Source organism: Cryptomeria japonica, chromosome 5 (assembly GCF_030272615.1).
Source record: "Cryptomeria japonica chromosome 5, Sugi_1.0, whole genome shotgun sequence".
In the NCBI taxonomy this organism is placed as follows: domain Eukaryota; kingdom Viridiplantae; phylum Streptophyta; class Pinopsida; order Cupressales; family Cupressaceae; genus Cryptomeria; species Cryptomeria japonica.
Genome location: NC_081409.1, coordinates 538297537 through 538324913, shown reverse-complemented (window position 1 = coordinate 538324913; position 27377 = coordinate 538297537). Strand labels below are relative to the sequence as shown.

General features: G+C 36.4%; 1 protein-coding gene across 15 annotated transcripts; it reads right to left on the bottom strand.

The window, feature by feature from the left end:
• Positions 1-661: 661 nt before the first annotated feature.
• LOC131034421 (guanylate kinase 1) lies at positions 662-6243 on the bottom strand. Of its 15 annotated transcripts, none has more exons than XM_057965897.2 (13): positions 5960-6243; positions 4909-5043; positions 4745-4788; positions 4242-4438; positions 3227-3334; positions 3003-3076; positions 2794-2923; positions 2352-2714; positions 2041-2162; positions 1788-1923; positions 1638-1701; positions 1416-1521; positions 662-1320 (listed from the first exon to the last, which is right to left on the bottom strand). In XM_057965897.2, exons 4-13 carry the CDS (start codon positions 4338-4340, stop codon positions 1212-1214), a joined length of 1311 nt encoding a protein of 436 aa, XP_057821880.1. In that variant the 5' UTR covers positions 4341-4438; positions 4745-4788; positions 4909-5043; positions 5960-6243; the 3' UTR covers positions 662-1211. The 15 variants fall into 15 exon arrangements, with proteins under 15 accessions (XP_057821880.1, XP_057821888.1, XP_057821882.1 ...); XM_057965905.2 differs by having other exon boundaries at positions 4950-5043; XM_057965899.2 differs by lacking the exon at positions 5960-6243 and adding an exon at positions 5444-5726.
• Positions 6244-27377: the final 21134 nt, after the last annotated feature.

Sequence of the window (27377 nt, the reverse complement as noted above, 5' to 3'; positions counted from 1 at the left end):
AGGAATATCTTGAAAACTTGAATATTAGCACACTTCGATTGGCTCTAAGTCTCTAATGGGGGAGCTCTAATGCAGAGTAGAACTTTAGTATTGTTGAATTGCCATCGTTACAGACTGGTAAGATGTGATCACAACATCTGATCAAATAGTGGAAAAAGGACCAACATGTTGAATGGCCCTGACCACCATAAGTCAGAAAAGGACACAATTCAATCCACCAAAATGCATATAGCATCTAACAATGGAATTCAATCTTCCCCCACATTAGATTGCTGTAAAGCTACCACAGCCCTAGATTTCTCTATCTTACATGCACTGCAAAACTCAGGGTAACACATGTTCACAGGGGGGGCAGGGCACTAAACATCATTTAAAAAACTTTCAAACATTAAAAAGACATGTCTTCAAATAACTTGGCTAAATGAAATAATACATTTACTTCTGTCGGATAATCGATCAAACAGTTCTTTGTTGTCTTGCATTTAAAAAGCTGATTCTGCCGATGAAGAAATGCAACAATTTAATTATAAAACATTGCAGGAATGCTCTTGACCACCATATAAAATAAACAAGGAATGTAGTAGCGAATATCATCTGAATCAAGTGGAGTACATGTCTGTAAATGATGTCTTCATAGTCCAATACTAACATAACGCTAAAATGGCCATTGTAAAATCAGTATAAATTATATGCTCTTATGATTGTTGTATATAGGAATCAGACATTTTTCATATCGATTCCAAAGATCACAAAATTGCAGAAATGAGAACTGCATGGAGCGCTCTGGATCTGCACCCCACTATGGCAACACCTTTATTACATCCTTGCTATTATGGATCTCCAATGAATCAAGAAACTTGCGACTTTGGAGCCACATAACCATCATTGTTAGTATTGATATTCATCTAAAACAAGCTTGTTTTGCAAATGAATGCTCTTTGTCGCTTGAAAAGAATTCTCAGAAATTATGGATTTTCTCAATTACTAATCTGAAACAAAATATCAAGTACATTGTAAACATGAAATTCCCACCTCACTCCTCTAGTTGGATTTATTAGTTATCAATAAAGCCGCACAATCACTAACTTTGCGATTAAAACAGATCTTTATCCAGATCATCACAAAATTTATCAGTGATTGACCCCACCATTCCCTGTAACCAGACAAACTTCTGGTTGAAACTTCTTTGCTTGTTCTCTAGATGGAGGACTTTATTTGAGCCAGATGCATGGATTACTGATTTCATCCACTGCCAGAGTCTTTACACCTCGAGTTCTTCCTGGAGCTCCACCTTCAAGGGAAGACACATCAAGGACATGCCTGCAGGAGACCAATCAAAAGAAATTAATTCCCTACATTTTTTATTAAAAATGCAACACCCTGAAACTGATAATAATACAAACGGGGCTACATACATTGTTTTTGCTCCTCTTCCTTCTGCTGAAATACCACCATAAACTATTACTTTTTGATTCACTAATGATGCAGAATGACCATAAGGGAATTCAACATCTACCACTGCTGTATTTGTTTTATATGCCAGAGAAGGATGTCAAACAATTAGTACGCATCTAATAGCCAACCATCCAGACAGAAACAATGAAAATACAAAAAAACTGAATAAGGTAGGTACGCACATGGATCAGGAAGACCATTGGCTGCTCCCAATGGAAAGGACACATTACTGAGGCCAAGAAAATCCTTTAAAGAAGAAAGCAGAATTATAAGCAAATTTGCATCCAAACCAAAACCCCAAGTACAAAAAATTCCCTCCAACAGTAGCTTACCTTGAGATTGTCATAGCATGCATCCAAGTCATCATTAACCAATATATGGTCAAATAGATTTGAGTTTCTCCCCTGTTCGAGTTCTGACTTGGCAGTTCTTAAACGCTTTTGGACATCTTCCTCCTTTTCTGTTCCTCTGGAACAAAATAAGAGCCTTATATAAAATTCCAAAACATTACACATTTCCCTTCTATGAGAGCAAAACAAGAGCTTGACCAAGACACTAAAAGCAAGTTAGCATTCTTATATTTACCTCCCACGCAAACGTTTTTCTAGCTCTTCAAGTGAAGGTGGGCAGATAAAGATGAACAGGGCATTTAATGTACTATTCCTCACAGACCTTGCCCCTTGGACATCAATGTCCAAAATACATCTCTGCAAAGCAAAGAAAACCACCATTGGCGCTTCCACATAAGATTAATTTGGAGTATATTTACACCAATATCACCTACCAGACAAATCCCATCAGAATGGAAAAGGACAGTCAGAAACCAAAGCAAATAGAAATTCTTTGGTGAACCAAAATTTAATCTACTTTACAATGACTACCACCCAATTCTATACCTTCCCAGCATCAGCTACTGCCTCTACGGCTGCAATGCTAGTTCCATACATATTGCCATGGACATTTGCAGACTCGAGAAACTTTCCTTCCTGAACCTCCATTTCCATTACTTTGTGTTGGGTAAAGTGATAGTGTACTCCAGCCATCTCTTTCTCTCTTGGAGCTCGTGTTGTATGACTTACAGAAAATCCAAAGGTAGCTGGGAATTCTTTCATGAGTTTGTTTATCAAGGTTCCTTTTCCAACACCGGATGGTCCACTAATGACCACAGGTTGAGGAGTATCACCTATAATTGCCTTGCTCCATGCTACAACTTCATTGCCTTGAATTTTCCTTTGTTCTTTGACAAAAGAAGTGTCAACCTACCCATATTCATACAAGTCAATATTGATCTTGTCAAGCTTCATTTTAATTAAACATATTGTTCAATAGGATTCTGACCTCAAGAAACCAGATATTGTCCTTTGGTTTGGAGCTGCCACCAAGAATCAGTATCCGGTCATTGTTCAGAGGAACGGCAGAGTGACCCCGACGAGGAGATGGTCTAGTGCCTAGGACTAATGGAGTAATCCTGCCAAAACAGATATAAACTGTGTCATGATAAGTGGAACCAGCCCACTGATGACTCGGAACCAGTCAGTTTGTTTTACCATTTTCCAGTCGAGGTCTCAAAAATCTGTACATCATTAGACAAAATACCTCCTTTGTCCCCTCCAAATATATACTGTCAAAAAGGCAAAAGGACAATGACTACTTGGAAGCCTTGTACATAATTCCACAAAAAAGAATATCAGGATTCAGAAACATGTAATACTCAAGAAAACATTAACTGCAGATGCTCATCTACAACTCCTTGGTATCTCTGGATACTTACTATTCTTTTACCTACAGCAGTAGATGAGTGAAAAGATCTAGCCTCTGGACAATTTCCATTTCCCAAGATATTTATATAATCTTCCTCAATGCATCGTTGCAAATCCCCCTGCATCAACATAACTTAGGTTTTATCTATGGAGAAAAGTGAAAAATAAGAAAGTCAATCATAGTTTTCAAATGAAAACAACAACAAAACAATGACAAGATGACTTAAAACTTGAGAAGAGATCAATACAAACTCTATAAAGAACTAGGGTCTTCAAAATTATACATCAAAAGTACTTTTTGTTCTAAACCTCGAAAGGCCCATAGCCACTCTTATTACAGATTATGTGTAAAGTTTTTGAGTCATTAATAAAAGAAGAAAATCACATATGACAAAAACAAAACAAGCAGACTAAAACTTATACAGCTAGCTATCAAAGGAAGGAATAGTGCCTAAAGCAACTGACTCATAAGACATGGCATGCTGTTTACCATTCCTACAAGTGATATATAAAATATAAGTTCGTCTTAACATTCAATAAACCCACAATAGCTATTCCATAACTATTAGTAGCAGAGCCATCTATAAGTCTAGTCTCACAAATGCTCGACGCTCCATTAAGACCTAAATTAATAAAATCTCTTTACGGAAACCCAATTTAACAAATCTACAAAATTTAACAAGTCTACAAAATATGATTTGTGGATTAGCAAAGAATCTGCCCTAACAAACTTGCACAGCAATTTAAAGCTCTGGCAGTCCCCAATTTTAAAATAATTTCATATAAACACAATCAACACTCCTGTTTCTCAGAGATGGTTTCATGCGATCTTGAAAAGCCTTGAAAACTAAGACTACATTGGATAGTTGTTTTGCAGATTACAAAAAAAAACATACGGTACAGTTACCAAAAGCTAGAGGTTAAGACTAAAGCTATACCTAATAAGCAGCACAATACTAAAATATTTTCACACAAATCCACTAAATATTCCGTTTGAACTGAGATAGTAAGGAGGGGCGAATATACTTGTATTATATATCCACATCTGTATCTGTATGTATGGATGTATGTTTCCATACTTTTGTAACTGTGTCTAAATCTAGGTCTCTCTCCCTCTGTATACATTGCATAGTTCACTTCAGTAAGAAGCTTCTGTGGATATCAGTGGCAAAGAAAACAAACTAAATTTCCGACGTGATCTACACGACCTGAATGGCAATCACCTGTGAAGTGAACAAAAGGGATAAGGAATCCCTCAGAAGCTATAACCATAAATGGCGAAGGACATGCATATAAAGTCCATGAAATTTGAACAGAACATCCCAAACAATTAAATCTTGCCATGAAGCTATTATAACATTGATAAGAAGGGCAGATCACAAGAGAAGCACATCCTCAATTCGATTAGTTCGTGTCTCATTGTGTGCTCACGTGCATGTGCCATGTCTCTAATTGCCAAGATTCAACATTAGAAGGCAAAGCAGAAAAACAAAATCATCTTCAAACAACTTGCAGACACGGTAACTCACCATAACTATGCTCTCTATGGAAGATCCCTCCACAAAAAGAAAACCTGCATCACAGGGGCAACCATATTCTTCAAATGTTAATCAAATGCCTGACTTCAGAATCTCCTAATCAAAAATGGGGGAAAAAAAAAATAATCATTAAAATTTAGAAAACTCCGAATCACCTGTCACCTGTTTTTCCCGAGGATCAAAATAGCGTTCTTACTTGATAAAAATGATTTTAATGAACCCGTCGAGCGATAAAAATGATTTTAATGAGCCCGTCAAGCACCCGAAATAAATAATGGCATTTACTGCCGCTGCCAGAGATGAGCCGACATCAGATCCAGTTACAAAAACACAATACAGTGCATCAAACATCATGCTCATTAAATCCCCATTTATAATCACTGCACTCGACAGAAAAATATTAAAAAAGCACAACAGACGGAACCTCTAAAAGCGGATCTTCGTTCAAAGCCTCAAAAATCCAACGCCCGTGTCAGAGACTTAAGCAATACCTCAGTTATTCCCGCTTTACAGAGAAAATATTTTATGAATGCTGAATCTCAAATAAAGCCTTATAAAATGATTACCGCTAAAACACTCCAGACAGAACAGCACAAAAGTTGAGAGAAAATGCCAGGAAACTCAAACACGCGATCTCCAATACGCCACACACGCCAAAATTATACACAAAAGAAAAAAAAAATCACGTACCCTTAAATTTACGAGCACCTATACTTTAACCCCCCGGAAAAGAAAATTATTTATTCACAGTAAAAGTTAATTTTCTTTTCTTTAATAGCACTCATCATACATGTCCCGAACCTTGATAAATTCTCTGGTCCGAACGATAAACCTTAAACCCGAATTAATTCACTAAACTATTTATAACCTCACACCATGATTTCCTTCCAAAGCTTGGATTCCTTTTCCAAACCCTAGAGCTTTCTCAAATCAATCAAACCACCGATTGTGTTCGTTCAACCTAAAAATGTCAGAAAACGTCAACATTGTCCTTAACCCTAGCTAAACTTGCGGATGTATCAATCAATCTTGAGGAATACTAATTAACCCTAACTTAATCATCATTTTCATTTAATCTCTTTGACCATGATTCTTCTTCGGGGAATAGATCCCTTGACCAAGCCCCAGATTTCATTGGAAATATTTAGAATACGTAACTGATTTCAAAAAATTAACAGTTTTTCCCTAACTTGTCCAGATCTTTACCTCGATAGATTTAAAAAATGGCTTTTTCTTCGTCGTGTTCAGTTGCGATCCGCTCTTTGTCAATAATAGTTAAATTGGGAGAGTGTATATAATGCTTTTTGTGGGGCTCACGTCGCTGCCGAGTCCTTATAGCGCAAGGGAAGAAACTTCCTTCCTTGCCTTGCCTCGTACGCTTGGAATCTAGTAATGAGTGCTACGAACTTATTCCTCTGCTGTATGCATCAGAAAACCACCAATAGTTCCACAAAACCGTCATTTTGGATTTCCTGAACCCGCGGCCATTTTTGAAACTTCGAATTGTCCCAGAAAACCGTCATTTTTTGGTCTTCCCGGAACCGGCGGCCATTTGCAAAACAGCTTTTGTCCAATGGCTTGAATTACCGACACACTTTTTGGGTCGCCCATGTGACTGACGGCTTTAAATCGTCTCTACTTGTGGACGAATTAAAGAGGGCGGCTGTCAATATTCAACGAATTTACATCTAAAGGTGATCTAATTGGATTGAGCTGTTAATTTGTTGTAGAGCATAAAGTTTATATTTGGGATCATGTCTTCAATATATGGTTATGGTGATTATTTAATATTATATTCTTTTGTTTTCTTAAGATTAACTTCTAACAATATATTTATTAGCTTTTAATTTCGAATTTAAATAGTTGATATTTTAAAATTATGGTTGTTATGTGTAAGTATCAATACCAATTTTTCACATTCTGTGTATTTAAAGATGTCATTTTAGGTCATTTGTAGATATGAAACAATGAATAGAAATGGTGTAATTGATAGAAATTATAAAATGACATCCTCACTTGTTGTAGTTACACCAATTATTCATTATGATACATCAATGTGTAGTAGGGGATTCACTACTCTCAAGACAATGATGTCTAAAAGACCAAATAACTCTCAACTACCTTGAGCAACATAGCTCAAGTGAACTAATATAAGGTGCTATGAAATTAAATTTTAATTATACTAAACTATGAATGTAAACTAGAAATACTTGATAACTTGAAAGTACATAATGATAAAATATTTAGGTTGCAAGAACATAAAGCATAAATTATATAGATCAAAATACCAAGCAGGTGAAGTCTCGACCTCGAACACTAACGTGTGACCTACACATTGGTAGCACATGCCTGTGGACCAATACATTTAGTTTAGCTCCATGTGCATCCAAAACCTAGCTCCACATGATTGTATCAACCAACTAGAATCATATGGATCCAACACCTAGCATAGCCCTAGCCAAATGGGAAGCACAGCATGCATACATGACATCTATCAACGTTTTACGTGTCATACTAGCTAATAACCACTATATAAATATAACCTATATACACAAGTTTAGAGATAGAGCATATCTCTAGCTCACTATGTAGAATACATTCTAATATGGGCCTATGCATATAACTTGGCAAAACCACCATTAACATGAGTTGTACTCTTCAAGGTGGCTTAATAAATCAAGTGAATGTTTTTTCCTACTTGATCACAAGAACATATTTTCCCATGTAACCTATGTATTTATACATTCACATAATACCAATAAACGTCAACATATTAGATTCACACTAATCACATGTTTTATCATCTAATGGCTCTATCATTATAAATAATTTTTGCATGTAACAAGTACCAAATGGACATAGATATATCTCCATTTGCACTACTTAATTTAATATGTTGCTACACAAAATGTTGATCTTTAATTTTGAGATTATTGGAGAGTGTAAAGGCCTAGTCTCGTGACATATATTGTTAGACACATATATCCAAGTTCAAGGCATCATAGCTCTCTCATTGTATTCATGCTTTTATCTAGAAGAAGAAATCACATAACAAAACAATCTCTAAGGGGATATTATTTTTCACTAGCCTCTTTGGATGAATGAAATTGCATGCATGCAATGAATCAACCTAACCCCTACTAGTGTTAGTCATTGCCACATGCTCTATATTCATAGGGGTTGAGTTTTAGTGTCACCCTAATGTGACTCTTTTCCAACATAGCACTACTAGTTTATGATTTATTATCCTAAGAGGTTTGTTTGGCTATCCCTAGGGAGAGTACTACATATACACACCTAGAGGAATTTTAACACCAAACTAGCATTGCAATGTGCATCAATGGATTGATGGCTACTAAAAAAGATAAAATTGGCTCAAATGCCTTAATTTATTAGATGAAATTTTATTTTTAATTTTATATTGTAAAAAGAAAAAGTGAAAATGAATTAGAAAAGGAAAAGGGAAAAGTGGGGAAAAGGGGCTTCTATTTAATGGATTCTTACATTTTGAAAGGAATGATCTCAATCCCCCTCTCTTGGGGAAATTGAAAGAAATGGAAGGAAAGCTTTATTGAAGGATTGGTTGGCTTGTATTTGCATCAACCAAAGACTATATTTATGGTGTTTAAATTGGAGTGGTTTGAGCTCTAAAGTTAAGGTGTTTCTCTTATATTTTTCCTTGTTTGATTCATCTCATTATATTATTTTGTTGGGTGAAAATTTTGTAAACTTGTAAAGGGTTACAAAAAGAGTGTTTCACGACAACACTCAGGATAATATCTCTTAGGAGGGAAGATATGCTCCCTCCTAATTATAAGGGAAGGCTCCCCCTTTCTACTGCAATTATTCTACTTTCTTCTACCTGCTAACTTTACAGTAATCAAAGGCACAACAACAACTTAGTTCTCTTTTTTTAGAACCAGTTCCATCTAATTATCTCTTAAGAATAAACTTTTCCCTTAATTTAAATAGCTTGAAAACTTGTAGTAATACTCAAACTAATTATTTTGGAAAGTAAAGTGTCCATGAAAGAACAAAGTCTCTCGTTACTTTCCTTTTTTTCTAAAAATGACCTCGGGATAGGAACACACACACTTGAAAACTCAAAGTTTCTCTTTATGTGTTATAACTCCTATCACCACTGTAACCCAAATATACTGTTAGCTCAAAGTCTGATAGATATAGTGAAAGATATTCTACTCTAGCTAGATAGTCTACGTAGCACAAAGACTTTACTTTCTATCTTTTTAAATTTAACTCGAGGAATAATTTGCAAAAGCACAAAGACTTGAAACAATATTATCTTAACTAGATTCCAATTATTGAATCTTCAAAGTAACTCAAAGATTATTTATAAAAATCCCAAGTTCCTCAATATATACCACCAATAAATTTTCACCAACTTTAATCAATTGAGAGCATATGATACTAAATGACATAAGAACATAAATATCACACAAAGATTGAATTCAAAACAAAGTTTGAATGCCAAGCTTCAATTCTTCTTGATTAAATTGTAAATTCACAAAAAGAACACAAAGTCTCAATTTGTTCTTCACTTGGGCAGAGTTTTGTTGCATAAAATAAAGATGGAAAAAAATCCTTATTACAATAAAAACCCTCATATATATAGAAGAGGGGTGCAACATGAAAATAGGAAAATATAACTAATTCTATGACTAAGTCAAAAGAAGAGTTCGATTTGACTTAGGACTTGTGCACTCAGCAAGTGCACAAGAGTAATTACAAAAAGACACTTGAAGTGTCACTGGATAAAACAAAAAGCCACTGGAGAATCATGAAAATGACTAAGTGTCACTTTCCTTAGGTAGAATTCTTTTGAAATTCCTCAAACTTCTAGAAAGAATGCTTCAACTGAACTGCATTAGGTCATTGGGTATTACTGGTGATGATCTTGATTCTAGTAATGGAATCCTCTGAATTAGTACAACATTTCTTATGATTTCTCATAATAGTATCTAAGAAATCCAAGACAAATTGAAGGTCAACCAATTTATCAATCGAGGATAAAGAGAAATCCTCTTTGTCAACTTTAGTAGTTACAAGTGGTGCAGGAGCACCTCATCAACAATATACTCATGACCCTAAGGATGAAGACTAGGATCATTAGGGTGTCTTAGTGTGTCTTGTGTTTCATGTATGCAATAAACCCCACCATGTAAGCCCATGTCACCAATTAGGCAATTTGAGAAACCAATTGGGACCATGTGGTCAATAGGGGTAGTAGATGGTCTAGAATTGTGTTTGATAGGTTTTAGAAATGTTTCATGAGGGTTTGGTTGACCCATGTATGTGGACTCCAACCTTAGCTAATATGACAAATTTTTGTGCAAAATTGCAAAAATGCAACTTTTGTAAAATGCAACTTTTGGGAGCAAAAGTACAACTTTTTGAAAATCGGTTGGGGGAAGCCTTTCAACAGCTCCAACCTAATCCAAATTCGGTGGGAAACTATTGGAGAGTTTTATAATCCTTGTGGACATGGTTCCCAAGGTTTTTGTTGTTGTAATTGGAGTTTGTGAAGCAATAATACACAAAAAAACTATAATTTTCTCATAAATTATGAGTTTGCGGGAGTTGCACGTGCTTGTGCGGATTGATTTGAATCCCACCATCCATGGAATAGATAGGGGGATGAAGTATCTTTATTTTGGTGGTGGTCTGAGGTCCTAACTGTTCCGGAGTAGAGAGAACCCTCCATTCTTCTAACTGCAACCTGAAATTTGAGGGTTTGGAGAGGGTTTTAGATGAAAATGGCCTTATCTTGCATTCTAGTCCATTAGAAGACTCTTCCTTTGGAGGGATGCAAGATAAGACTCTTTACTTTAGATTTTTCATGGGTTTTTGTAGGGGAAACTTGGTTGTGTGGAGAAAGGAGCAAAATTAGGTAGGCATCTTTATGTGACTACCTAGGACAAGATTTAGGACAGTCATTATAAAAAGTCATAGCAGCGGATTCCAGGAGTGCAACCCTGGAATTAAAGGTTACTCACCATCCCGCACATTCCCATAGAATTTTTTTTCCATTTTGGATTCATTTATTGGTAGTTGCTTTGGAAAATAGGGCTAATTACCCCTATTAGGTCTCTTAGCCCCTAAAGGGATCAGACCTTGTAATTGCAGACCTAGTCAAACCATTTTGGGGATCAGTACAACTTCCAAAAGGGTGTTTGAAATGGTAATTTTTTTGTATGGGTGTGTGGAAATTTTTTGAGTTAAGGTCCATTCTATCGCCAATTAGAGCTACGAGCCTAGGGGGTAGGTTTCCAAAGGAGGTATAAGGAATTGGATCCTAATCTCAAAACCCATGCTTGGACCAGTTTCTAATAACCATAAATGAATCAAATCCTAAGCCCTTAGGAGCAGGGAGCCATAGGATTTTATAGGATAGGTATTGAGGTAATTACTCATCTTGAGTAGGCCCAAGCCTAGTGAATGTGTGTGTAGTTTCATCCAAGGTGTGGAGTCCTTCCTTGCAGGACCCTTGTGATCATTTGAGGGGTCAGTAGTCTAATCTTGTTTGGTCTTGTCCTTAGGTGTGTGGGTAGGGCTCTACATCAACAAGTAAATTGAATTCTTCAATGATCTCATCTACTAGTAACACTTTCCCATCCTGATCAAGGAACACACATGGGATTTTTGAAGCCTTTGTAACAATCTCTTCCTTCTTGTCAACACATTCCTTTAAATATTTCCTCATATCCTTGACTAGACTCTCAAGAATGTTCATTTTATGTTCTAAGGCTTCTTTCTGGTCCACATACATGCGTCGTGAAGGAATAACATTATTCTGTATGAGTTCATCAGGATCATAATCTTCAAATTTCAACCAAGCCTCAAAGTCTATTTCTTGTGCTTCAAGCTCCTGGGAGAAGACCTCTATAGTGTTATCTATCTCTGTCTTGATGGTATCAAGGTTATTGATGATGGTACTAGTTGAACCTATGAGTCGTGTGCCTTGACTCAAAATATGATCCATCCATTCTGCCACAACTCTACCACGAGATGTCACTTTCTCAACTCTTTTAACAACCTACTCATCCAAGAAAGAAGTTATTGGCTCAACAGTCTCAGAAGACTTATTCACCTTGATCAAGATCGAAGTGAGTTGCTTGATCCTTGCTTTGAGTTGATCTTTCTTAACCTTGTCTTCATCATATTTGGCAACAAGAGCTTCCAAAGCCGTATTGCATCTCCTAAAACAGAATCATGAGTCTGTTTTCCCAACTCAACCCTCTGAATAGTATAATCAGTATCCTATACTTGACCAATAATTGCAACTTGGGGAGGAATAACAACCTCAACATATTTGTTCTTATCCTTATCGACCTTAACTCTTGATAGATTCTTAGCCTTCTTGATAGTTATGGATTTGACAGGAACAAGTTGACTAAAATCAAAATCTTTGGGGGAAACAACTTGCTTCTTCCTTTTCGGGGCATTAGAAACAACCAAGGTGGCAAGGTAGAATCATCTTCCCCACTAACTACCACATCTTGGGAAGGATTGATAGAATCCTGAATAGTAGTAGTCACAAAAGGAGAGGCTATGGTGATCACATTGGTGGGATTTTCTAATGAAGATTCATTTGACCTAGGAGCCGAATCTTGATAAACTTATCAAAATCATCAGGGCTGACTCACTAGCACTTGTGGAAGATACATGAATAATACTTGATGAAACAACACTTGCAAATATCAGAGGCTCAAGATCAGAAGTAGAGATAGGAACTTGCAATGTAGATGTAGGAGAATATACCTAGAGTAAAGGTTCATTTGTTTGTGGCAACTCTTCTACATTCAACTCATCTTGTTCTTGATCACCCTCATGTTCATTAACTAACTCTTCATCGAGAAGTTCACCCTCCTCCTGATCATTTGGTGCATCCAATTTTGATATCTCCTGAACATTAGAACTTGAAGGCTCTCCCTAAGATTTACCTTTCTTGAATTTGTAGCATCCTAAAATTGCACCCCTTGCAATTTTGACCCCATTTTGGGTCCTCACCTTATCTGTCTCATCCCCATGCTTGATCGAGACATGTTTTTGCCTCTTTTATGCAACTAAAATTTATTTTTCATCTTACACCTTGCATGGCCACCTTGATCATGCCCCAAAATAGGGCAGGTTCAGGGCGTGGTGCCCTAGGATCTTCTAAAAGAGACCTATCTTGGCCCCTCTCCCTTAGACCTATCTCAAAAGTGAGCGGGAAATAATCCCCTATGTCTAAAAATTAAACAATATTTGATGATGGACAAGTATATAAGGAGGTCTTTTCCTCTCATTTTGATAGATCATCATAACACAATCATAAGGAGCACGATAGTGATCACAAGAGACTACATCAAGCGTTCTTCATACTTTAAGGTTGCATACTCTTCATTCATCCATTGGAGCAACATTACATCATTCATTTGCAAGCATGTGTGTGTGTTAGGGTTTTGTCATGTTCATGCCATTTCATACAACATATGTGATTACATCCAAGAAGCAAATCATCATTATTATCTATTACAGATCTGAAGGTATACCTTTCCATCCTTTATTTCAAGCATTTGCAGTATTTCTTTCAAGGTTGATTCCAAACTAGAGTTTGACTTAGGCAAACCCTTGTTCCCAACCCCTTTCTTCTTCTTTATGTGTGTAGGAAGTAGGTGCACAGTTGTACTTCTGGAATTAAACTTTGTTCGCAAAGATGGAAAAACCCTTTTCGACGCGCAGAAAGTTTAGAGGACCCATAGGAGGGTGCCCCTGTCTGAACACACAGTCCCTATAACTTTTGTCAGATTTCATAGATCAGCTCCAAATCATCTCAAACTTCTCAGATCCAAGTGCATGGCTGAATCTCGAATTTGTAGCCCAGTGTTTTTGCATACTTTGTCTTCATGATCAACACTTTGTCTTAATTCAATCAATCAACTTACAAAAGAGGGTTAATTTTGTTCCAATCTACTTAGTATTCAATCCTTGCATCCTTTGGGATTGGATCTAGTGGATTCATCTCCCTCTTTTGAATGTAAAGTCCCCCAAGTGAAAATTGAGGTTAGTGAATCTTCCACATTTCCCACGTGGAGAATTGGTTTGATGAATACTAAGAGGGGGGGGTGAATTAGTATGCCAAAAATTATTGTACTTAAACACTTTACTATTCTAACAGTAAACCGGTAAAGCAATTTAGCAAACAAACCGGTTAGCACACATGCAAACCAAATAGAAAATAATGCATTCACCCACAGAAGCACAATCACCATAACACAAGATATTTTGACGTGGAAACCCAAATGGGAAAAACCACGATGAGATGAAACTCACAAGTAACTATCTGCAGAATAGGAACCATACCGGTTAAGGTCATACAATGTTCTTTACTAGAACAGACCCTTTTAGGAATCTCAATCTTTGTTAGGAAATAAGTCCGATTAAAGACTACCTTGCTAGAGGATTTTAGATCCACAGATGTGAACCACCTTGTTAGAGGATTTACAAAAGGCTTTTTGGGCCTACCCGGTTAAGGGCTTCAAACTTGTCAAAGATGTGAGTAATCAACAAGTGAGTGATCTAGCAAATAGCACAGATTGCTTGGTTAGATCCTTGATAGCTCATTCCTAATGCATTCCAGCATTACTTCAGTCTTCAACACATTCACACTCTGTCTTCTCTCACAGATATTAACTTCTCTTCTATAATCACACTTACAAAAACTCATCAACCACCTTAAACCCTAGCAACAACCTAAAACCCTAGACATGATGTCCTTATAAAGGAATTTGATTTCATGTCGGTCCAATAGGATTACAATACAATTTCCTAGGTTCAATGCATCTAGACATATTTGGTAACACGACACAAAAAGCACCCCCAGAGTGTCGACACCGCCAAACAATCGGTGGATGGTAACTCATCACAAAATGTCGGTTGGTAACTCATCATAGAGTATTACTGGTTCAAACAAAATACCGCTTTAAGAAAAATACCGGTTGCCGGGTTGACAAAAATGAAGACTGGAAATATGAGTTGTGCCGCTTCGTTCCTTCGTATCGCTTGAGATCCTCAAACCGCTTGGGGTCTTCATACCGCTTGAGATTGGTAAACACTTTCTGCAAAACACCGATAGTCTAAAAACTATAATACATCATACCAGTTGGAACAAATACCGGTTGAGCTTTAACTCATACATACAAAAAGTGATCTCATAGCAAGTGTGTGTCCATCAATGACAATCACAACATAATCATAAAAAATGCCAACAATCTCCCCCTTTGGCATTGATGGCAACACTTAGGAAAATTTTGACATCTAAGTGTTTTACAATAAAGAATATGCCATAATCAAAATTACTCCCCCTAAGCATATACACTATCCCCTATTGCAGAAAATACAATGTATACTACTTCTTAATAGAAATAACATGAAAGTATACATCAGAACATCAAAATTTATGTACTTCTCCCCCTTTGCCAACAATGACAAAAATATTGTAGACTAACCCCTATTTCATTAGTATTAAAATAATAAGTGTTTATGACAGTAAAGAGTAAAACTTGTCAAAAACTAATTTAAAGTCCTCCAAAAATTGCTTCATGGATAAGGACCATGACTCAAGTAGGGATGTAGGCACCTCTTTCTTTTTTTGCATCTAGGAGACCTGTTCTTCCATGGCATCTATTGTGCTCATTTCTTGAGTGACCGTTAGGGCATCAAGATTTAGATAGCATTTCTGGAGAATTTGCAGTCTTGGCAGTAGGACCAGTTGAAGTTCTTGCAAATTTTATGTTTGGTTGCTTATCTTTGCCTCTAGTCTTGTAGACTGAAGTTGAAGCCGATGAACAGTTTGACCATATGTGGAGAAGGAGTCATAGGGCATCTTGAAGGTGCTAATAAATGACTACATATCAGTTTGTAGTTTGTCCTTCTGAGTGAGCACATCATCACAGAATAAATGAGGTTGACAAATCTTGCCGAGTAGTAGATTTCCCTCATTCATTGCATCTCTAATGTCCTTTTGTGCCTTCTGGAGATCAAACCGGAGCTCTATTAATTTTCTCACCAAGGCAGTGTCCAGAGCCTTTTGATGTACCTTCTTGGCATTTGCTTCTGCGACCTCTTCCAGGCTTTGCACCTAGTCTTCTACAACTGTACATAGGAGCTTCAATTGTGCAAGTGAGGAATCGGTACTGGGAAGGTTCATACTGGGTATCAAACTGGTAAGAGTGTCCATGACAGCTTGGATAACATCTTCCTCCTTTTTCCTCCTTAGAGCATCCAACCGCTCTTGAGCAAGCTTAATGCTCTACAACAACTCTGATTCATTTGCAAACTGGAGGTCAATAAGACTGGTAATGTCAGCCAGTTTAGCCTGACTACCGATTGCCATTAGGGTCTCCACCCGTGTGCTCTTTTTTGCTGCTTCCTTGTTCTTGGTTTTTTGCTTATCTTCTTGAGCCTTCCTTTGCTCCTCTTCTTCTTTCTTTCTTTTCTCTTCTTCTGGTCTCTTCTCTTCTTCTTTTCGCTTCTTCTCTTCTTCATCCTTCTTCTTCTCCTCTTCCTTCTTTCTCTTCTCCTCTTCCTGCTTCTTCTTCTCTTCTTCTTTTCTCTTATCCTCTTCATCTTTCTTCTTTTCCTCCTTTTGTTTCTTATCCTCTTCCTCTTTCCTCTTTTCCTCCTTTTGTCTCTTATCCTCTTCATCTGCCTATTTCTTCTTCTCTTCTTCCTGTTGCTTCTTTTCTTCTTCTGCCTGCTTCTCCTGTCCTGTTCCTTCTGATAGTGTACCCTGAGTAACTTTTTCACCATCTAAGGCGTCAACATCAATGGGGTCCATTTGTTCTATGACCGGTTCTCCTTCACTGTTATACACCTCATCCGGTTTGCCAGTTTCCGGTTCTTGCTCAGCTTTCCTATTGGCTTCAGCCACTTGATGCATCTTTAGAGCTTCTTGAGCATGAGTATGTGTATCTTTTATCACTTCATGAACCTTTCCTTCCAGTAACAGGAGTCTTCTTCTTCTCATGAAGAAGAGGCCTTTGTATTTATTCATAACTTCGAAAAGTTCTGAATTTGATACATCAAGAAAATATTGAGCAAATATTTCCTCCCTCATTTCCTGTTCCTTTTCTATGGCAATGCGCCATTTGTTGTCTAAAGAATTATACAAAGAATCTGGTGTCTCAGATCTAATTTATGAAGGCGATCGGTCATTTACACACAAATACTTAATGATTTCCTATTCAACTTCTTCCTTTTCATTATCATTGAAGTCATCAAAACAATCAATTAAATCATTCAACAATTTTCTCCTAATATTCTTTATAGTTCTTTGACAATGTGTCAAAGTTTGTAAGAAGAAATATCAATATTTATCGGTGCAGATGTTGCCGGTTCATTCTTTTTATTTTTCTTCGTTTGCCTAGTCTTCTTCTTAGGCGGTTCTTTTGACACAGTTTCTTCTGAGTCCGGTGTACTGCTTTTTGTCTTCCGCTTCCTTTCAAAGACTTTGGCAGGTGCAGCTTCCAGTTTCTTTTTAGCTGGTGACCACTTGGTCACTTTGGAACTGGCTGCAGTAACCGGTGTCGATGCTAAAGGCACTGCCTTTCCTTTTCTTTTCTAAGGGTTCTACAACCGGTGTAACCCTTTCCAAATAGGTGTCGGTTCTCTTTGCCTTAGGATCAAGGGGTGAGGCGATTAGGGTAGAAGCATACCCGTCCAACATATCATACATTACCTCATAGCCCATATGCTCCACTTCTTCCTATCTGGGCTCAACAGCCTCCATTATGCATTCATCCACTTTGATGGTGAAGAAGATGTCTTCCTCATACTTTTTAACTATATCACCGGATATCCTTATCCTTTGGCTCATCTTGCATCTGAACTCATGAAAGTATTTGTTCAGTGCTTTCGGATAGCCAGTTCCAACTGCTTGTAGACTTTCCTTGATTTGTTTTATCGCTGGTTGGTCGGAAGACCACTGAATGTCACCTACTCCTGGAAAGTAGCCTTGGAAGTAAAAGAACAAACCAACCAGTAGTTGTCCGAACTTAAATCTTAGTGCATTGTCTTGTTTGATCGACTTAAGATTTGACATAAGTTATCTTTGCATACAAGTGCACAGATCAAACGATGCATCTTCCTTGATCATCCTGTAAGCGACATTTACCACTGCAATAGAGACAGAATTAATTATGCTAGTAGAGAACATCCAGTAACCTATCACCATGCAGGCATACTTGACCAGATCATCCTTGATTGAGTTGACTATCATTCCCACATGAGTCGCTCACTGAACCAGTGAGCTTGGACATTTCAGTCTTGCTGACCTTCCTTAGGGCTGGCACTTCCCCTGTGTTACAGAAACTGGTGATGACATGAATCGCTTTAGGTGTGATATCATGCGTCTGCTCTAGGTACATCTTATCACTGTGTACCCTACTTAGAATAATGCGAATGTGATCATCCAAAAATTCTTCAAGAAAATAAACTGCATTGTGAAGTTTCTTCCTTTCCAGAATGTTGAATTCCGATTTAATCTTCTTATCCTTTCCACAGAATAAGCTTAGTTGTGAATGGATCACAAGAGACCCTAGGTCTTTGATTTTGCAGTCTATGTAATTGGAAATGCCTTCTACTATAACACCAGCAGGTACTTGAGACAAGGCATTGTATTCCGACTTTCATTTAATGAAGTCCATATAATCAACTAGTGTACTAGAGCTATCATGTGATGCGGAAGCCATGATAAACAGAGAATTTTGAAGAATACCTTTGTAGATTGAAATTTAGGGCTTCGCAATTTGAACTACGCTTCACACTCCTTCGGTTGCAGAGATATCGCTTTGCGTTCTACTCTCCTTCAGCAGATGTTAGCTTCAGATTCTTCTTCAGGTTTTTGATAGACTCCTTGAATCGCCGTGTAAATCGCTTTTCTTCGCTTTGCACTTGAAAAACTTCTTCGCTCGAAAAATAATAAGTGAGAAATGATTTGAAAGTTCCTTTTAAACAGGTTCTCTACCTACCATAATAAATGCTCCATAATTAAGGCGTAAACCCTAATTTTCCTTTTACCATTTCCGGTCTTCTGCCGACTGACAGGCATCTCATACCGGTTAAGGTCTTTTACCGGTGTCAACCGGGGGTTCGAAGTATTTCACTGTTTGCTCCCCCTAAGCTTTTTTGATGCTTAGTTTGTCGGTTCCGTGATTTCCACACTAGGTGCAGAAACCAGTTCTTCATGCAACACCGCTGGTTTCTTTTTCCAGGTTTTGTTCATATCCACTTGAATAGTTTCAATATCAATCTTTCCTTCCGGAGTGACCGACATGTCATCCGATATGTTCTTTCTTGTTCTGCAGAATCTGGCAATGTGACCCGGTTTGTTGCAATGATAGCAGACCATTCCAAGTGCTCTCCATGGTCCATTATTCATGTTACCGTTCTTCCTCCTGTATGTTGCAGCAGTGTGACCATGACAATGACAAATCAAATAGTTTTCTCTCCTTTTGGTTGCCGCTTGATGGCCACCACTACCTGACTAATGACTATAGGTATTAAACCGGTTTGGGTTCCGGTTCCCAGAGGGTTCAGGAAAAACTCCTTGATTCCTTTGAGGATACCTTCCAGTATTGTGCATGACAGACCTGCATTCAAATGCTCTATGCCCAAACTTGTTGCATGCATAACAATTACCATTGAATCTATTGGATCTAGGCTTATCATTTAGAAAATAAGGAAAATTATTGTAAGCCTTACTTCTACATACATTAGTAGTGTGTCCTTCCTTGAGACAGTTAAAGAAAACAGGTTTAAACTTTTGCTTACCTTTATCCTTTGATGTCGGTTGTTTCTTTGATGCTCCATCTTTTGTTCCAGAGGTCTCACCTTTCTCATAATCAGAGAAACCAAGTCCATTGGTATTCTTTACCGGTTTAGCTGATTCAAGCTTTTGTTCTAGTTTGACAATACTCTTATTGAATTTGGCAAGTATTTCCTTTGACTCAGTGAGTTCTTTGGAAATAGCAGAATTGGATTCCTTCAAGGTTGCATTCTCAGAAGTAGCCATGTTTAGTTCACCTTGTACTTCTTCTTTTTCCATTTTTCTTTCATGAAGGTGAGTGGTAAGTGCGCTGATCTCTTGCTTCAGCTTGGAGATTTCATGATCTTTGTCTTTTACCAGACCTTCAGCTTTCCTCCAGTTCTCAATCTCTTGGCACATTCGAATAGTCAATCCTTCCAACTCCTTTCTTAGGTTGGAATTGGATTCATTCAGCTTTTCTACTTCTTGAATTAGGGCTTCCATGACAGCTTCATCAGAAGAACTATTTTCAGATAGCTACATAAGTTTTTCAGCATGTTCTCTCCTTTTTGCCTAAGAGGCCTTATATTTGACCATAAGATCATCATAGGCTTGCTCAAACTGAGTGAGTCGATGAGTAAGTTCCCTCACAGTGTATTCCTCCATATCTCTTTCCAAGTGGTTAAACTTATAGAAAGGTTGGCTCTGATACCAATTGATGAATACTAAGAGGGGGGGTGAATTAGTATGCCAAAAATTACTGTACTTAAACACTTTACTATTCTAATAGTAAACTGGTAAAACAATTTAGCAAACAAACCGGTTAGCACACATGCAAACCAAATAGCAAATAATGCATTCACCCACAGAAGCACAATCACCATAACACAAGATATTTTGATGTGGAAACCCAAATGGGAAAAACCACGGTGAGATGAAACTCACAAGTAACTATCTGCAGAATAGGAACCAGACCGGTTAAGGTCATACAATGTTCTTTACCAGAACAAATCTTGTTAGGAATCTCAATCTCTGTTAGGAGATAAGTCCGATTAAAGACTACCTTGGTAGAGGATTTTAGATCTATAGATGTGAACCACCTTGTTAGAGGATTTACAAAAGGCTTTTTGGGCCTACCCGGTTAAGGGCTTCAAACTTGTCAAAGATGTGAGTAATCAACAAGTGAGTGATCTAGCAAATAGAACAGATTGCTTGGTTAGATCCTTGATAGCTCGTTCCTAATGCATTCCAGCATTACTTCAATCTTCAACACGTTCACACTCTATCTTCTCTCACAAATAGTAACTTCTCTTCTATAATCACACTTACAAAAACTCATCAACCACCTTAAACCCTAGCAACAACCTAAAACCCTAGACATGATGTCCTTATAAAGGAATTTGATTTCATGTCGGTCCAATAGGATTACAATACAATTTCCTAGGTTCAATGCATCTAGACATATTTGGTAACACGACACAAAAAGCACCGCCAGAGTGTCGGCACCACCAAACAATCAGTGGATGGTAACTCATCACAAAATGTCGGTTGGTAACTCATCATAGAGTATTACCGGTTTAAACAAAATATCGCTTTAAGCAAAATATCGGTTGTCGGTTTGACAAAAATGAAGACTGGGAAATATGAGTTGTGCCACTTCGTTCCTTCGTACCACTTGAGATCCTCGAACCGCTTGGGGTCTTCATACCGCTTGAGATCAGTAAACACTTTCTGCAAAACACCGATAGTCTAAAGACTATAATACATCATACCGATTGGAACAAATACTGGTTGAGCTTTAACTCATACATACAACAGGTGATCTCATAGCAAGTATGTGTCCATCAATGACAATCACAACATAATCATCAAAAATGCCAACAATTAAGCTCCCAATTTTCCACTTTACATTTTTGTGAACTTGACTCCTTACACCCTTAATTCTGATTTTTGTTTTCAGATCTGAGTATGTGAAATTTAAAATTCAAATTTTCATTTACAAGTTTGATTTCCTGGAAAATTTTAAAAATTTAGAGGTTAATTTCACTAAAACCCTAATTTTTGAATTCAAAATTGAGCTTGTGACTTGCATAATTTGGATTAATTATTTCAGATTTGAGCATTCATTCAATTTGTAAATTCAAATTTTCATCTACAAGTCAAATTTCACAATCAAATTTTAAAATTAAGTGGTTAATTTCAAAAACCTTAATTTTTCAAAATTTTAAAATTGAGCTTGTGGGTTGTTTAAATTTTGAATTCCCCCCCTTCAAATTTGGTTGCTAATTCAAATTCAAATTAAAAAATACAACCTTGAGGATCAAATTTCAATTTTAAAATTTAAAATTAAGTGGTTAATTAAACAAACCCTAATTTCTAAATTTAAATTAGTCTTGTACATTTTCCATTTTTTCAAATTTCAAATTTCAATCTTACTATTTTCAAATTTAAATTTTAAATTAAGTCTTTCCATTTTTTCAAATTTCAAATTTCAATCTTACTATTTTCAAATTTAAATTTTAAATTAAGTGGTTCTTTCTACAAGATCCTAATTTTAAATTTAATTCTCTTGTGGACAAATTCAAATTTAAATTTTATAAAAATTTAAAGGTTACTTAAAAGAGCCCTAAGTTTTAAAATTAAATTAATTCTTTCAATTCTCAAATTTCAACATTTCAAATTTTAAAATTAAGAAGTTATTTAACAAAGCCCTAATTTTAAAATTAATTTTTTATTGGATAAATTCAAATCCTCTAGTGGGTAATTTCAAATTTAAATTAAGAGGTTATTTTCAAGGCCTTAATTATAAATTTAAATTTCCTAGGAGGTTGCATAATTTTTTAAAAATTGAATAACCATTCAAATTCCAATTTCCAAATCTCAACTTTCAAATTCTCATTTTCAAATTTTCAAAATTTTAAAAAATCAAATCAAATTTGAATCTCATTAATTTAAATAAATTAAGTGATTTTATTTATAAAACCCTAATTTATTTTCAAATAATTTGCTTGGACTTAAATTTCAATATTCATCATGGCAATTAATGGACTTGACCAATTTGCTATTTCACATTACATTACTTTTTACATACATTTATTATAATCATGTGTTGGATAATGGCTTCTTTCACTTCATGTTACTTATTTTCATTCATAGCACTTGGACATATTGCATTTTTCGAATTTCCAAGTTGATTCCTTTTCATAGATTAGATCCCAAAGCTTTCATTTTATTCATTTATGTTGTGCTATGGTGATATTTTGGGCAAATGCATTTCATACATAGATCACCTAAAAGCTTTTGTAGATCCTAATCCTAGAGATGACAATGAGAAACCTAATACTTGTACCTCCCCTAGGGTATCTAATGTGAATGAAGAAAGAGATAATACTCCTATCAATGATCTCTCTAATGGAGAGCAATCATTGAAGAGAAACATGGCCCCATCTTCTTCTCATACACATACCCTTGCGCAAGGGGGGCAAGGTCAAAATATTAGTGTTTCTATCTCTCTAGATCCTCCTTATTTTCCTAGAGCCTATCTTAAACATCAAAACATTTGTAGATAAGATGATGACATGCATTTAATTCATGATCTATCTCCCCATATAACATTAAGAAAAGATGAGGCCTTAGATGATAAGCATCTTCCTTCCCAATCTATCGAAGAGGATATGCATGATGAAAGAAAGGAAAGTCCATTTCCACAAGATATTCCTTCTTCATCTACTAATCCTTTTGTTCCTTCTAAACATCCTTACACTACAAACTTCAAAGAAATTTATTATAATGTTCCCCTGCCTTCTCAACTAAAAGACTCTTGTAGGAGCGGATTTAACATAATATCAAAACAAGGTTTTAGAGGACAAGGACTTGGAAAATTTGAACAAGGATTTAGAGTCCCTATAAACCCTCTCATACAAATAACCATAGAAGGCCTAGGAAATGATAATAAATCTCATATGGATGAACTCCTTAGGATTCAAGATTTCAAAAATCATCTTGCAAGACAACAAGCTATTAGTGCTCGTAAAAGAGCTTCTTCTTCAAATACTCATTTTTGTTCATTTCATCAAACCCATGGTCACCATGTCGATGATTGTCCCGATTTTCAAAATTCAATAAAAAAAGTCATCGATAGTGGTAAAGTTAGAATAATGGATGACAATCCTTCTTCTTTTAATAACAACTATTGTCCCCAATCTCCAAATAATGAACCTACATCTATTAATGACCAAGAAAGCTTAACAACTAGAATCTTTTGGAAATTGAAGTATGATAAGAATGTTGTCTTTACGTTTGTGAAGTTTAGCAATAAACATAAAGAAGGAAATGGATATTATATTTTTCATCATGGTAGTTCTCATTCTCTTGGAAAGTGTAAATCATTTAAGGAATTTGTTCAAGAAAAATACGATCGTGCTCGTATATGTCTTTCAACAGATCTTGCTCTCTTTCTAGGTGAAAAGGTAGTGCCTTAGAACTCCTTTCACCCTCATGTTTCTCCTCACCCTATGACACAAGAAGTAAACTTAATTGGGGGCTCTTTGTCATTAGAGGTGGTGTTTCTTCAATTTCAAATATCTTGGGGTAGCAACATGATTTTCCCCTCTTTCTCTCCTCTTCCTAAGAGGTTTCACTATATTCTTTGTGATTGCATTATTCAAAAATTTATGTCCTTTCTTACATGGAATTATCCTTCATGCAAGCACATGTTTGTTCCTTGATCAGAACCTATTTCTTGATTGAGATGGTACATCTTCTATGAATAATCTCTCCCTAGAGAACTTTTATAAACCTTCCTCCTTCTTCCTCTTCCTTTCTCTTTGAAAATTATCTCTTCTTTTGTATTGTGTTATTCATCACTTGATGTCTTTTCTTGCATAGATTTATCCTTCATGCGAGCACATTTTTGTTCCTTGGTTGGGACCTATTCTTTATTTGAAACAGATTGTCTCTTATGAATAAACTCTCTTTAGAAGATGTGTAATTTTCCTCTTTGTCCTCTTGCTTGTGGGGCAAGGATAGATTTTTCACTCTCTCTCTTTATATCTAATATATCACTATTCCATTTATGGGTTGCATTTTTCATGTGTTGATATACTTTCTTCCAAAGGAATGTGTCTTGTGATTAATACCTCCTTAGGTGAATATGTGATCTCTCTCTCTCTCTCTCTCTGAATATTACCACTTCTTTTGAGATGCATTTTACATTAACTAATGTATTTTCTTCCATTGGATATTCATTCATGTGAGTTTATTGTGCATTTCCTTATGCTTAATCTCTCCTTCAAAGATTGTGTAATTCTTCTCATTGTCCTTACACTTGGGGGGCAATGATTGATTTCTCCTCCTCTATCTCTCTCCTCTCTAAGGATCTACTTTTCCTTTGTGGAGTGATGTTTGTTCATGATTAGGTGTCATTCCTTGTGTGAAGTTATTGTTTTCTCAAGGATTCTCTCTTATACAAGAGGTGTAAGTCCTTGGATACAACCTCTTCTCCACTTGGCAATGTATATCTATCATAAACTTACCCCTCACATTGGGTCAAAAGTGTGTCATCCTTCATCAAGAATCTCTTTCACCTAGCAATAGGAGGAAGGTAGGAATTCTTTTTCTCCTTCCCTTCTTTTGGTAGAAGATGTTATGTTTGTTAAAGATAGCTCCTCTTGGAGGTAGATGTCTTTTGAGAAAAGATCTCTTCTCCTCCAAGGATCCCCTTTACACTTGTTGCAAGATATCTCTTTTTCAACTATCTTATCCTTGCTTGAAGAGTAATCCCTCTCTAGCTTGGATTTATGACATTGTTGCCTAAAGGATATCTCCTTGGTGTTGAAGGTAAGGTATCCTTGTCTCTAGATTCCTTAAGACATCAACATGGAACTATGTTGACATCTTATTGGGGGGGCACCCATATCGCTCCCTTGTACCATATTATAATATGCTCTTGCATATCATTTTTGCATGTCTTAAACATGGTGTTCATTCTCGAAACCAGAGTAAAAAATCTTAGAGCGAGATGCTTCACACTCAAAACTAGATGTAACATTTGATATATGTCTTAGATGGGGTTAACACATCACCGAAAAACAATAGTCTTAAATGAGTTGGCCTCGAAACTAGGCATGTATCTTCACCGCTTGACATTTACACATTTGCACACACAATCACCCCTTAACATTTACATTTACATTACATGTATTAAACAAGTTGAAGCACACTAAAAAATAGAGCAAAGACTCTTACACGGGGTGCTATACACTTGAAACCAAACATCACTTGCACACACGCACAAGGATGGGTGGAACTAGCTAAAAATAGCTAGACTATTCTTACTCTCCTCCCCACATGGATCATGTAGATAAAAACATCTAGGTGAGAGTGGTCCATGTTCTTTTTCTTACCATGGATCACCTAGATAAAAACATCTAGGGGCGAGTAGTCCATGTCCTTTTCTTATTGTGAATCACCTAGATAAAAACATCTAGGGGCGAGTAGTCCATGTTATCTCTCATCATTCTTCTCATGGATCACCTGGATAAACACATATAGTGTGTATTCATGCTCTCTCTTATTCCTCTCATGAACTCATAGCTTGGCTATTGGTAGTTCATGGATGGTGCTTGTTTTTCTCTTTTATGTGATCACTTGTGTTCATGAGATGACAATTTTCAAGAATGACATTAGTTGTTGAGACATTTTGATATCGAGGTCTCTTCGGCTAGTTGACTTGAGGTTTTGTTTTTGGTCTTTAGCTTTTAGTTCTTGTAGTGTCCACCCTTGATTGGAATTTTGTTTCATGCATGACAGAGTTGTTTAGACTCTTTATGATGCTATGTGTGTTTCAGTTACTCATTTATGATGTTGGACATTATGTTGACTTATATCATTTTGATGATTATATGAATTATGGTACCAACATTATTGATCGTATGTGTTAGATGGATCTTATGTGTATTCATATGCTTGATGGATCTCATGTACATTTCTATGTTGATGGGTTATATAGATCATGCATTCGATGATGTTTTTAGATGTACTAACCCTATTTCTTGATCACATATGAGGAGATGATTTCACAAGGTGTTTGATTACTGAATGTCTGTCTTCGTGATAGGGACGATGTCACATCACTCATGGCAAGTAGGATGTAACGTTGTGATTCCCTATCACTTGCCTGCTATGATATATATATATGTGTGTGTGTGTGTGTGTGTGTGTGTGTGTGTGTGTGTGTGTGTGTTCTTATTTTCTATCGTTTCTTTGTGGCTGCAGGATTTGCAGGTACCAGACACCGACTCCACCTAGCTCCACAGGTATAAGCGTGTCTTTAAATGCCAATGGCATGTGGTTCGGAGTTGACATAAGTTCCCCTCACATACTTTAGGTCTAAGTTGATTACTGTGAGTCGTTAGCATCTTGGCGTATTCTACCATGTTAGTCAATCAACTTGGTCTTCTCCCAGTTGTGAGTATGCTAGTGTTTATTGATATGTGAGATAATGTGATTATTAATGTCTAGATTAATTATTTGATAATTGATGTTTGATTATTTAATTATTTATGATTTTATGTTTTGATAATTATTATCGATTCATGGGTTATTTAATATTTATTGTTTAATTAATATTTGTGGTTTATTTATTTATTGTTTATGGTTTAATTATTTATTTAGTGTTCAATATTTGTTTTGGTTATTTAATTATTTTATGAGCTTTTGAGTTATTTAGTTATTAATCCCCATTTGGATTATTTAATTTATGGCTTATGATTTATTTATATAGTTTGACTTTTATTTGTATTTGGTGTGTACAAATAC